The sequence below is a fragment of the Triticum aestivum genome, chromosome 5B (genome assembly GCF_018294505.1).
Source record: "Triticum aestivum cultivar Chinese Spring chromosome 5B, IWGSC CS RefSeq v2.1, whole genome shotgun sequence".
Classification (NCBI taxonomy): domain Eukaryota; kingdom Viridiplantae; phylum Streptophyta; class Magnoliopsida; order Poales; family Poaceae; genus Triticum; species Triticum aestivum.
Window position 1 is genome coordinate 685,806,870 of NC_057807.1, and position 12,179 is coordinate 685,819,048.

A 12,179-nucleotide genomic window follows, 5' to 3' on the forward strand; every position below is an offset into this window, starting at 1 on the left:
GATTTATATCATTTGGGATTATAAATAATGAGGTGGAAACTACAATACTTTTTGGAACCAAATATCTCAAAAAAATTAATTTCTTTAAAAATATTTTGAAGTAGAGTTTCTCTCAAAAACCATGGCATTCCATCCCCAAAAAAACAAACAAAGGAACAAAATATGTGTTAGGTTTGGTCGGCTGCTCCCTGCATCAGTCAATGGAGGAGCGAGCTCCCAAACGGCGGCCACGCCGACGACCCAGCTCCACCACCCCCCTGTCCCCCGCCCGGCATCTGTACTGGGCCGAGGCCGCGATGCATCGATCCGGCGCACAGGTCCCTGCTCCCAGCCGGCGGAGAGAGCGCGCGCAGCGGCGGAGCACTGCTCGTGACGGACGGCCTCTCAGGTGAGCTCCGCCTCCGGATCCGGCTCCGGTCCATGCCCTTCTTCTCCAGATGCGGCGTGTGTTTTTCGGATCAAATCCTGAGTTGCCCGTTGAACCAGTTTGGGTTCAGAGTCGGATCCCGTGCGGATTCTTGCGTGGATCCGGCGTGATTAGAAGTCTGTCCTCAAGCCGTAATCGATCCGAGTCCGGCCACAGAGTTCAGGTGTGTGCGTAGTAAGAGTCCGGATACAAACCCACGCGATCAATCGACGCAGAGTAAATACTGCGTGTCTAGTATAGAATAGATTATCAGACAAAGAAAAGCACACGGAAGTCGCCGACTTGGAGCAACGCAGACAAATTTCGAGCTCTGAGAGACAAGTGCTGCCCTGTCCTGTCCACCATGGCCGGCCGGCTCGCCCTCTCCAGGGTATTTCTTTATCTGTCTTCCTATCTGATTCCCTTGTGCTACGTTTTCACCATGGTTTCACCTCTTCTTTGGGTTCACAAGGTTGTTCCTGTCCAAAGGAACACAAGTCTTCTTCTTTTTTATATCCATACATGTTGGTTGATGTTTATCGATGCTGAAGCTGCAGCTGCAAAGCACTGTCTGTCCTGCGATTCAGATCGATGTCACTTATGTTAATGTATATGGGTTGCGATTGCTGTCGCCGTTGTCTATGCCGATGTTAATTTTTGCTTGTATGTTTGTCTCACAGGCTGCAAAGCATGTTGTGGCTGCGGCGGGGGCGGCGCGTTCAGCTCCTGCCTTCAGGGCACCTGCTGCAAATGCACCTTCTGGAGCAGGTATCTTCATATGGCCGCTATGCTTCTCTTTTCACCACAGACATGAACTACATCCTTGATCGGTGTATATACTTTTGTGGCAACTGCAAACTAGTGCCAGCTTGACTTAAACATGGCCAGTAACAATATTATTCTTATTACTCTACATTCTGCCGTGCCTGTTGCCATTCAAGGTAATAAGTTTCTGCTTGGTTTTTTCTTAATCAATGCAGGTAGTGTGCTTAGCAATTTACAGCAGAGGTACCTATCAAGCTTTGTTGGTCAGAGGGCACAGGGCGTGCACTCTCGCTTTGCTTCTCTTTCTAATAAAGGGATTCATAGGAGTGATCCACAAAGAGTTTTACACAACTTCATCAAAATACTAAATCGAGGTAGCCGGCTTTTCTTTCGTCATGTTCACGAATTAGGAGTAGGATGTGTATCTTTGCACATAAACGGCATGTGAATTAGCTTGGTAACTTTTGTGTGCACGGATGGATTCTGTTCTCTATGCAGGAATTTCAAATGCAGCAAGGGAGGAAGTAAGTGTTCTTAGCACAGGCATTGCGCCGGTGTATGTAGTAGAGAAAGGCCTGCTGAAAAAGCAGCTTCTGCGTACCTGTGGAGGCCTTGTAGTTACTGGCTCTGCAATCTATGGCATTAAGGCTTTGATTGATAGTTATGTTAACGATATGGCTGAAAGTCTCAAAGACAGAGAAGTTGGTAAATCTGGTGGTTTGAATGAAGTGGCCATGGAGATAAGCACAAAATTCAGTGACGTAAAGGGGGTTGATGAAGCCAAAGCTGAGCTTGAGGACATAGTTCACTACCTACGAGATCCCAAGGTGAGTGTGCAGGCGTTCTAATTCAGCAATTCTTTCACGGTGCAGAGTTGTTGACCTTATTTTACATGCTTTGCAGCATTTCACACGCCTTGGTGGCAAGCTTCCAAAGGGTGTTTTGCTTATGGGCCCACCCGGCACAGGGAAGACCATGTTGGCAAGGGCTGTGGCCGGGGAAGCCGGCGTCCCTTTCTTTGCGTGCAGCGGCAGTGATTTTGAGGAGGTGTATGTAGGTCTTGGAGCTAAGAGAGTGAGGGACCTCTTTGATGCAGCAAGGCAGCTGTCTCCTTGCATAATTTTCATCGATGAAATTGATGCGATTGGTGGGCTCAGACACGCAGGAGGTTCAATGTCGCAGAGGCAGACCCTGAACCAGCTGCTTGTTGAGATGGATGGCTTCAAGCAGAATGACGGGATCATCGTGGTCGCGGCGACCAACTTCCCCGAGTCATTAGATAGCGCCCTTGTCAGGCCTGGGCGTTTTGACCGTCAAATCAATGTCCCTATTCCAGATGTTGAGGGCCGACGACAGATCCTTGAGGCTTACATGTCAAAAGTACGCTCTGATGCAAGGCTTATTTTTCGCGCGCTCTGATGCAAGGCTTTGACCTTAACTCCATGAATTCTTCCATGCAGGTGTCTACAGGCAAGGGTGTGGATGCAATGACCATTGCGAGGGGAACGCCTGGGTTTTCAGGTGCAGACCTTGCAAGCCTAGTGAACGATGCCGCTCTCAAGGCTTCCACGGATGGGGCAAATGCTGTTGGGACTGATCACTTCGAGTACGCCAAGGACAAGATCCTCATGGGCAGCGAGCGCAAGTCGTTGGTGATATCTGAACAATCCAGGAAGAAGACTGCGTACCACGAGGGTGGGCACGCCCTTGTTGCCATCCTCACAGACGGTGCTGAACCTGCCCACAAGGTCACCATTGCGCCCAGAGGAAATACTCTCGGCATGGTGGCGCAGCTGCTGGGGGAAGACAGTGAGCTGGAACTCTCCAAGAAGCAGTTGCTGGCGATGCTGGATGTGTGCATGGGAGGGCGAGTGGCTGAGGAGCTTATATTTGGAGAAGCCGGGATCACCACTGGCGTCTCATCTGACCTAAGCAAGGCGACTCAATTGGCGAAAGCCATGGTCACCAGGTATGGTATGAGCAACCGGGTCGGCTTTGTTTCGTACGGCAATGACGGTGATGGTGGCGCTGGCATGACGTCGGCCCTGGTTGATGAGGAGATCAAAGCATTATTGGACAACGCTTACCGGAACGCAAAAACAATTCTCACGGAGCACAACAAGGAGCTCCATGCGCTAGCAAATGCCCTCCTGGAGCATGAAACTCGCACTGGTGACCAGATCAAGGAACTAGTTTCGACAGGACGAGAAGCAGATGGTCATAACAATAGCCAGCAAGATCATCAGGTGACACCTTCTCTCACCGGTAACGAGATCGCCAAACTAGTATCGACAGAAGAACAAGCAGATGGCCATAACAATAGCCAGCAAGCTCAGGGAACACCTTCGTCGCCCTAGTCCGTGGAGACGCTTACAGGTAGAAGTATTTTCTTTTCGTGCTATTTTTGTGCCATGCACACGAAATGTACAGAGCGATGTATACGGTTTGGATTTTCCTCTGACTTTTAATTGGCAAGTCTGAAGAGAATGCGGTGTTTTGTACTTTTGCATACCGTGTTCTTAACCAGTAAAACCTCCTGTTTTGGGTCTCAAGCAAGAATGTACCCCAAGATTTCAATTGGAACTGAATAGGGCACAAAGATGTGTAAATGCAATTTCTTACTCCCTCGGTAAAGAAATATAAGAGCGTTTAGATAAATAAAATAGTGTCTTATATTTCTTTATTACAAAGTGAGTACATTTTTGGCCAGCTGCAAAACAAGGTCCAAAAAATAAAAATAAAAATAATACTTGCACACATAGTGGTAGGAATAGGACCGATTTATCGGTAGATTTTTGATAAATCGCTTGTCAAAGTGATAAATTGACCGAAACGATAAATAAAATAGGGCAACAATACACATTACATAACAAGGTCCAAAAAATAAAAATAAAAATAATACTTGCACACATAGTGGTAGGAATAGGACCGATTTATCGGTAGATTTTTGATAAATCGCTTGTCAAAGTGATAAATTGACCGAAACGATAAATAAAATAGGGCAACAATACACATTACATAACAAGGTCCAAAAAATAAAAATAAAAATAATACTTGCACACATAGTGGTAGGAATAGGACCGATTTATCGGTAGATTTTTGATAAATCGCTTGTCAAAGTGATAAATTGACCGAAACGATAAATAAAATAGGGCAACAATACACATTACATAACAAGGTCCAAAAAATAAAAATAAAAATAATACTTGCACACATAGTGGTAGGAATAGGACCGATTTATCGGTAGATTTTTGATAAATCGCTTGTCAAAGTGATAAATTGACCGAAACGATAAATAAAATAGGGCAACAATACACATTACATAACAAGGTCCAAAAAATAAAAATAAAAATAATACTTGCACACATAGTGGTAGGAATAGGACCGATTTATCGGTAGATTTTTGATAAATCGCTTGTCAAAGTGATAAATTGACCGAAACGATAAATAAAATAGGGCAACAATACACATTACATAACAAGGTCCAAAAAATAAAAATAAAAATAATACTTGCACACATAGTGGTAGGAATAGGACCGATTTATCGGTAGATTTTTGATAAATCGCTTGTCAAAGTGATAAATTGACCGAAACGATAAATAAAATAGGGCAACAATACACATTACATAACAAGGTCCAAAAAATAAAAATAAAAATAATACTTGCACACATAGTGGTAGGAATAGGACCGATTTATCGGTAGATTTTTGATAAATCGCTTGTCAAAGTGATAAATTGACCGAAACGATAAATAAAATAGGGCAACAATACACATTACATAACAAGGTCCAAAAAATAAAAATAAAAATAATACTTGCACACATAGTGGTAGGAATAGGACCGATTTATCGGTAGATTTTTGATAAATCGCTTGTCAAAGTGATAAATTGACCGAAACGATAAATAAAATAGGGCAACAATACACATTACATAACAAGGTCCAAAAAATAAAAATAAAAATAATACTTGCACACATAGTGGTAGGAATAGGACCGATTTATCGGTAGATTTTTGATAAATCGCTTGTCAAAGTGATAAATTGACCGAAACGATAAATAAAATAGGGCAACAATACACATTACATAACAAGGTCCAAAAAATAAAAATAAAAATAATACTTGCACACATAGTGGTAGGAATAGGACCGATTTATCGGTAGATTTTTGATAAATCGCTTGTCAAAGTGATAAATTGACCGAAACGATAAATAAAATAGGGCAACAATACACATTACATAACAAGGTCCAAAAAATAAAAATAAAAATAATACTTGCACACATAGTGGTAGGAATAGGACCGATTTATCGGTAGATTTTTGATAAATCGCTTGTCAAAGTGATAAATTGACCGAAACGATAAATAAAATAGGGCAACAATACACATTACATAACAAGGTCCAAAAAATAAAAATAAAAATAATACTTGCACACATAGTGGTAGGAATAGGACCGATTTATCGGTAGATTTTTGATAAATCGCTTGTCAAAGTGATAAATTGACCGAAACGATAAACGATGATGATATGGCATAATCTTACTGGTCCGCCCTCGAGCGATGATAAATCAGACGATAATCGTTGAATCGCCCATTTTTTTAACAATTTTATGGACTGGCCAGTTTCTTTAGGAGCTCAATAATAAAAACGAAGTAATTATATTATTTTAAACAAGCATGCGCAAAAATTTAGTACCACCCTAAACTTGGATAGTAAAAAATTCTCAAAAACCAAAAATTATGATATGGGTGAAGGGACTAAAAAACCCAGGGAAACGCACCTTAGGCTGGCCATAGTGGGGGTAACATAAGTAGTATCATGCACTTGAGACTCGCAAACATGCTTATGTGGCAGGCAATTAAAGAAGAGAGAGATGGTTATAGTAACATAGGTAGATACCGTGACATAATAAATATGATGCTAGTATGTGTCATGCATGGCAATAAATGAGACCAGCTATGATACTAATCTATAATACTATGCACTATAGAGGTAGTAACTTAGACTAGTAACATTTACTAGTCTAAGTTACTCCCCACTATGACCAGCCTTAGTAGGGGGATAGTATAGTTATAGATATAATAAGGTGAAACCAAGTACAACGTTTATGAATTGCTTCCATAGAAAACGTCAGGACCGGAGTGCCACGCACTTGACGTGTGGCACTTATTTTTTTGACGTTTCAGTATTTTTGAGCCAAATATCTCAAAGTTTTTAAATCTTCTTTCTTAAAAGTATTTTAAAGTAGAGTTTCTCTGAAAAAGATGCGTTTTGCTTGGTCGGCTGCTCCCCGCGTCAGTCATTGGAGGAGCGAGCTCCCCAACGGCGGCCCCGCCGACGACCCAGCGGCGCCACCACCCCCGTCCCTCGCCCGGCCGCCAGGGCCGCGATGCATCGATCCGGCGCGCGGGTCCCTGCTCGCAGCCGGTGGAGAGAGCGCGCGGGGCGGCGGAGCACTGCTCGTGACGGCCGGCCTCACAGTCACAGGTGGGCTCCGCCTCCAGATCCGGCTCCGTCTCCGGCCCCGGTCCATGCCCTTCTTCTCCAGATACAGCGCGTGTTTTCGAACCAATTCCTCAGTTACCCGCTGAACCGGTTTGGGTTCAGAGTCGGATCCGGGCTATTCGATTGTGCGGATTCTTTGCGTGGATCCGGCGTGATTGAGATTCGAACTCTCTCCTCAAGCTGCAATCGATTCGAGTCCGGCCGTACAGAGTTCGTTCCCGACTTGCCGTTGCCGTGCAGGTTTGTGCGTAGAATGATGCGCGTCTACCACTCTAGTCTCCAGGGATTAACAGCAGCAATACGTACGAGGCAGGCAAAAAGCACGCACATTTCGAGCCAGGAAGATGATTGTGGTTGCAGCGACCAACTTCCCCGAGTCATTAGATAGCGCCCTTGTCAGGCCCGGGCGTTTTGACCGTCAAGTCATTGTCCCTATTCCAGATGTTGAAGGCCGACGGCAGATCCTTGAGGCCTACATGTCAAAGGTATGACATGTCAATTGATAAGGCTTATTTTACAGCCTCTGATGCGAGGCTTTGACCTTTACTCCATGATGAATTCTTCCATGCAGGTGTCTACAGGCAAGGGTGTGGATGTGATGACCATCGCGAGGGGGACGCCTGGGTTCTCAGGTGCACACCTTGCAAGCCTAGTGAACGATGCCGCCCTCAAGGCTTCCATGGATGGGGCAAATGCTGTTGGGATGGATCACTTTGAGTATGCCAAGGACAGGATCATCATGGGCAGTGAGCGCAAGTCGATGGTGATATCTGATCAAGCCAGGAAGATGATTGCGTACCATGAGGGTGGGCACGCCCTTGTTGCTATCCTCATGGACGGGGCTGACCCTGTCCACAAGGCCACCATCATGCCTAGGGGATATACCCTTGGCATGGTGGCGCAGCTGCCGGGGGAAGACAGCGAGCTCGAAGTCTCGAGGAAGCAGATGCTGGCGAATTTAGATGTCTGCATGGGAGGGCGGGCGGCCCAGGAGCTTATATTTGGAGAAGCAGGGGTCGGCACAGGTGCCTTGTCTGATCTAAGACAGGCGACTCAGCTGGCGACAAAGATGGTCACCAGGTATGGAATGAGCAAGCGGGTCGGCCTTGTTACCTATAGCGATGACGACGATGTCGGCGGTGGCAAGACGAAGAACATGAGCGGGCGAACGTCAGAAGTGGTTGATGAGGAGGTGAAAGCACTGTTGGACAACGCTTACAAGAACGCCAAAATTCTTATCACGGAGCACAACAAGGAGCTCCATGCGCTAGCAAATGCCCTCCTGGAGCATGAAACTCTCGGTGTTGGCGCGATCAAGAAACTAGTTTCGACAGGACGGCATGGAGATGGTCCTAGCAGTAGCCAGCAAGATCATCAGGTAACACCTTCTCTCACCGGTAACGAGATCTCAAAACTAGTATCTGGCTGAACAACAAGATGGTCATAACAACAGCCAAAGAGGATCAGGTAACAACACCTTCTCCCACCGGTGACGAGATGAAGGAATCAGCAGCAAGTAGATGATGCTAGCAATGGTCAGCAGAATCAGGGAACACCGTCTCTGCCCTAGCCTTGGAGACACTTATACAGGAAGAAATACTTCTTTGCCTGATAGATACTACAGAGCGATGCGTATTTTCATCTGCCCTTTGTTTCTGGAGTCTGAAGAGAATGCGACGTGTTTTGTACTTCTGCATACTGTGTTCTGAACCAGCAAAACCTCTAGTCTTGTGTCTCAAACATGAATGTACCCCAAGATTTCTATTGGGCAGGGTGTAAATACAATTTAATACATTTTTCCCAGCTGCAAATCATAGTAAAAATTACCATTAGGTGACTTAGGTCCTTCCATAAACGTGTCATGGGTGCCAGTGTTTAACTGTAAATCTGTAACCTATTGTCTTGCCTGTGCAAAGAAACAATGCAAGGCATGATGAGCTAGTCTCTGACCATATGTGCAAAGAAACAGGGGAAGTAACATAATAAGTCGGAAAGGAATGCACATTTGTAATCATGCAAATGATCATATATAATCTGATCATAAAATTGTAACTTATTACTCCCTCCGTTCCAAATTACTCGTCGCTGGAATGGATGTATCTAGAATTAAAATACATCTAAATACATCCATACATGCGACAAGTAATTCGGAACGGAGGGAGTACATAACAACATCATATGAATCACAGTCATCTTAAGCATGTGAGAGAACATGCTACATATCGCTACAAACCCCTAGCCTAGAGATGAACTACTCACATCATCACGGGAGCAATAAGGGTCGATGTTGATGATGAAGGCGACAATTCCCTCCTTCGATAGAGTAGCGGAACATAACTTCAAATTGGATCACTATATGGAACATTGCGGAGGAATAAAAATGTGGTAAATATGACGGAAATTTTTGAGGTATTTATGAGTCAGGGGCGAGAACCTAGATGAGATGATGCATCCAGGTCCCATACACCCAGCCCTAGGGCATGCCGTCATGGCGTGTGGGCCATGTGCCACCGGGGTTGCCTCCTCACGCAAGACTTCTTTTGTAAAAACTTTCCCGAATTTTCTTGGAATTTTTTTCTAAAGCACAGAAAATGCATTATTTCGTGAAATCAAAACCACTAAAAGTAGGAAACATGAACTCTACCTTTTATTAATATGTTCCAAATAAATGATAAAACATAGATATTTAATAAGGATATATCATGAAAATTCTAATATTGTACTAGATACCTTTAGAAAGTATCAAAGCACTTCATGATACGAAGATGTGGAGAACCCCTCGATTGACTCCTCCAATGGAATATCGACCTTAGAGAGATCGAACTCTGGACGCGAGCACAATGTTCCCTTCCTCCCATGTCAGCATGGATGGTGACATGGGAGGAAGGGAGGAGGAAAAGAGCTAAGGGGTTGTTTGCATAGGTGGGATATATAGAATCCATTCTCTATAAACTAGGAAAACAGTTTAACAGAATAAAACTCTGTTTGGCTACCCTAACAAATTCGTGGATATAGGAAACTTGTTTCCCGTAAACCCAGTATTCCGGGTTTATGGAAAAACGACTCTTACTCGTTTTTCTAAAAACGCGATTGGCATATTCCCAATACTCATCCAAAGAGGAGCCATGGCGCCGCCATGTAGTTCACCCTCCATTATTCTAGTGGTGCGACGACGTCGGGGACCAGGAGGAGCGCCCGCCGACGGCCTTGCTCGGAGTCGTTGAAGCCGAAGGAGAGGCGAGAAGTAGCCCGAGGCAAAGTCTGTGACGGGGCGACGACCTCGCTGACCAGGGGAAGCGCCCGCCGGCGACCGCACGAAGTCGTGAAGGCCGGAAGGAAGGCGAGCAGCGGCCCGGGGCAGAGTACGTGCGGTGGCGACGATCTCGATAACTAGAGGAAGCGCCCGCCAACGGCCGCTTGCAGACTTGTGGAGGCCTGAAGCAAGGTGAGGAGCAGCAAGGGGTAGAGTCTATTCGGGAGCGGCCACCTCGGCAACCAGAGGAAGAGCCCTGCCAGCGGCGGCACGCGGAGCCACGGTGGCCGGTGAGAACGCGAGCAGCAGTCAGCGACGAGATAATGCCGGGACGATGACCTCGCGGCCACCAGGGGAAGCGCCCACCTGCAGCCGCACGCCGACTCGCCTGGCTCGAGGTCAGGTGAGATGCAATCCGACCACCATGGAAAACGATCGCCGGGGCCGCCCCCGGTATCATGGGGCAGAGGAGTCGGTCACGCTTGGGAAGACCTGATGCGTGATATATGACAGTTAATTACTTTCCCAACACAAACACGATTTTGCATAAACCCGTTATGGATAAAAATGGTATTAAAACAGGTTTTGCAAAAAACCTGTTAAAAACTAGTTGTGCATATTCCCATGATTAACGCCCGGTATCTAAACAACCCCTAAAGTGGGTTGGGGAAATGGGGTTCAGGTAGGTGGGATCTGCATGCTGACGTGACGGACAGTTCAATCCGCCCCAAATCTCCTAAATAATAGGATGGGAGTAGGTGATCCCGAACAGTCTGGACAAATAAACTCGACTTGGGGGAGCGGTTGATGGTTTTCTGTCAGATAATGTGTTGATTGTCCGGACAAACAATCGGAGAAGAGCAGGGCAGCCGGCTGGAGACAGCCTTAGGCCTTGTACAATGCTGGATGTTTAAGAAGGTGCTTAAAAAAATAAACCAGATTTTCTAAAGCACCAGTGTCTATTTATACAAGAGAGACGCCTAATTAAGCGTTTGTCCTGTACAAATAAGCATCAGTGCTTAAGAAAAACATGGTTTATTTCTTCAAGCACCTCTCCTAAGCACCTTGCATTGTACAATGCCTTAGGGCATCTCCCACTCCAGACCTCAAAATGGATGCACTATTTGTCCGTGGACTGGTGCAGACCAGTCTGTGGAGACAAGAGTGGGAGCCGACCATCCAACCTTGTCCCCTAAACATCATCCCTTATTTTTCTAAGTCTGTAGCACTTAAATATTAAAATACGACAGTAGTTCAAGTGTAAATATAACAATCCAACTAAGTTTTGAAATAAAATAGTTCGAACTTGAATTCAACTCGCACATATGTTTAGTTGTCCCCTTATCTGCCGACAAATGCTCAATCATATCTTCCTTATGCTGCTCATGAGTCACTCGGCGTTCAATTTGTTGATGCATTTGGACAAACTCATCAAATGTGGCCGGATTTTAATGTGGAAGTTGGATAGGATCACTCATGTTCTCAAATTCCGGACCTCCGGCAACATCGTCACCCTCATCCTCCATGATCATGTTGTGCATGATCACACAACATTTCATCATCTCCCACAAGGTCTCCGGATCCCATTATTTAGCTGGTCCACGAACAATTACAAAACGGGTTTGGAGCACTCCAAATGATCTCCACACCCTTTCGAGCTCCTTCTTGTCTCTAGGCAAAGTGAGCTCTTCTCTGACAAACTGGCTCAGAGATGATCATAACGAAGGTCGCCCACGAAAGATAGATACTATCAATCAGATAGTAGCCCATGTTGTACTCATGTTCATTGACAATATAGTTGCACGGAGGAGCGCGTCCTCCAGTCAACCTAGCAAACAGGGGAGACGGATACAACACATTGAATGTCAATGTGAGTCCCGTACATGTCAATGTGAGCCGTTCTTCCATCTCCAGTGCGCGCAATTTAAAGACCGAGCATTCCTAATCACCCTCTTGCTTCAGACATTACCATAGACTTTTTAACATAGTACAAACACAAGCACTCATACATACGCGCATATATTTATCCCTATGAATGCACACACGCACACGCTACCCCTATTAGCACCTTCAAGAGACTGAGTCGGCATATCATCTTGAGATTTACGAAGTCACCGTAGGCGCCTTGTCGTCGACGGGAATGTCTCCTCCCACTGAAAGCGCATCGCCGGATATCCTGAAATAAATGCAGGAATAATGCGGGCACCAGGACTTGAACCCTGGTGGGCTGGGGATACCACTACCCCTCTAGCCAT

At 45.5% G+C, this 12,179-nt stretch overlaps 2 protein-coding genes across 2 annotated transcripts; both read left to right on the plus strand.

Annotated features, from left to right (window-relative positions):
• The first annotated feature begins 648 nt into the window (after positions 1 to 648).
• On the plus strand, positions 649 to 3,672 carry LOC123114219 (ATP-dependent zinc metalloprotease FTSH 5, mitochondrial). Its single transcript, XM_044535605.1, has 6 exons — positions 649 to 797; positions 1,087 to 1,174; positions 1,387 to 1,545; positions 1,670 to 1,998; positions 2,075 to 2,551; positions 2,632 to 3,672. The coding sequence occupies exons 1-6, from the start codon at positions 771 to 773 to the stop codon at positions 3,526 to 3,528; spliced, it is 1,977 nt and encodes a 658-aa protein (XP_044391540.1). The 5' UTR covers positions 649 to 770; the 3' UTR covers positions 3,529 to 3,672.
• Positions 3,673 to 6,421: 2,749 nt separating this feature from the next.
• Positions 6,422 to 8,517, plus strand: LOC123114220 (ATP-dependent zinc metalloprotease FTSH 5, mitochondrial). Its single transcript, XM_044535606.1, has 2 exons — positions 6,422 to 7,156; positions 7,243 to 8,517. Exons 1-2 carry the CDS (start codon positions 7,016 to 7,018, stop codon positions 8,098 to 8,100), a joined length of 999 nt encoding a protein of 332 aa, XP_044391541.1. The 5' UTR covers positions 6,422 to 7,015; the 3' UTR covers positions 8,101 to 8,517.
• Positions 8,518 to 12,179: the final 3,662 nt, after the last annotated feature.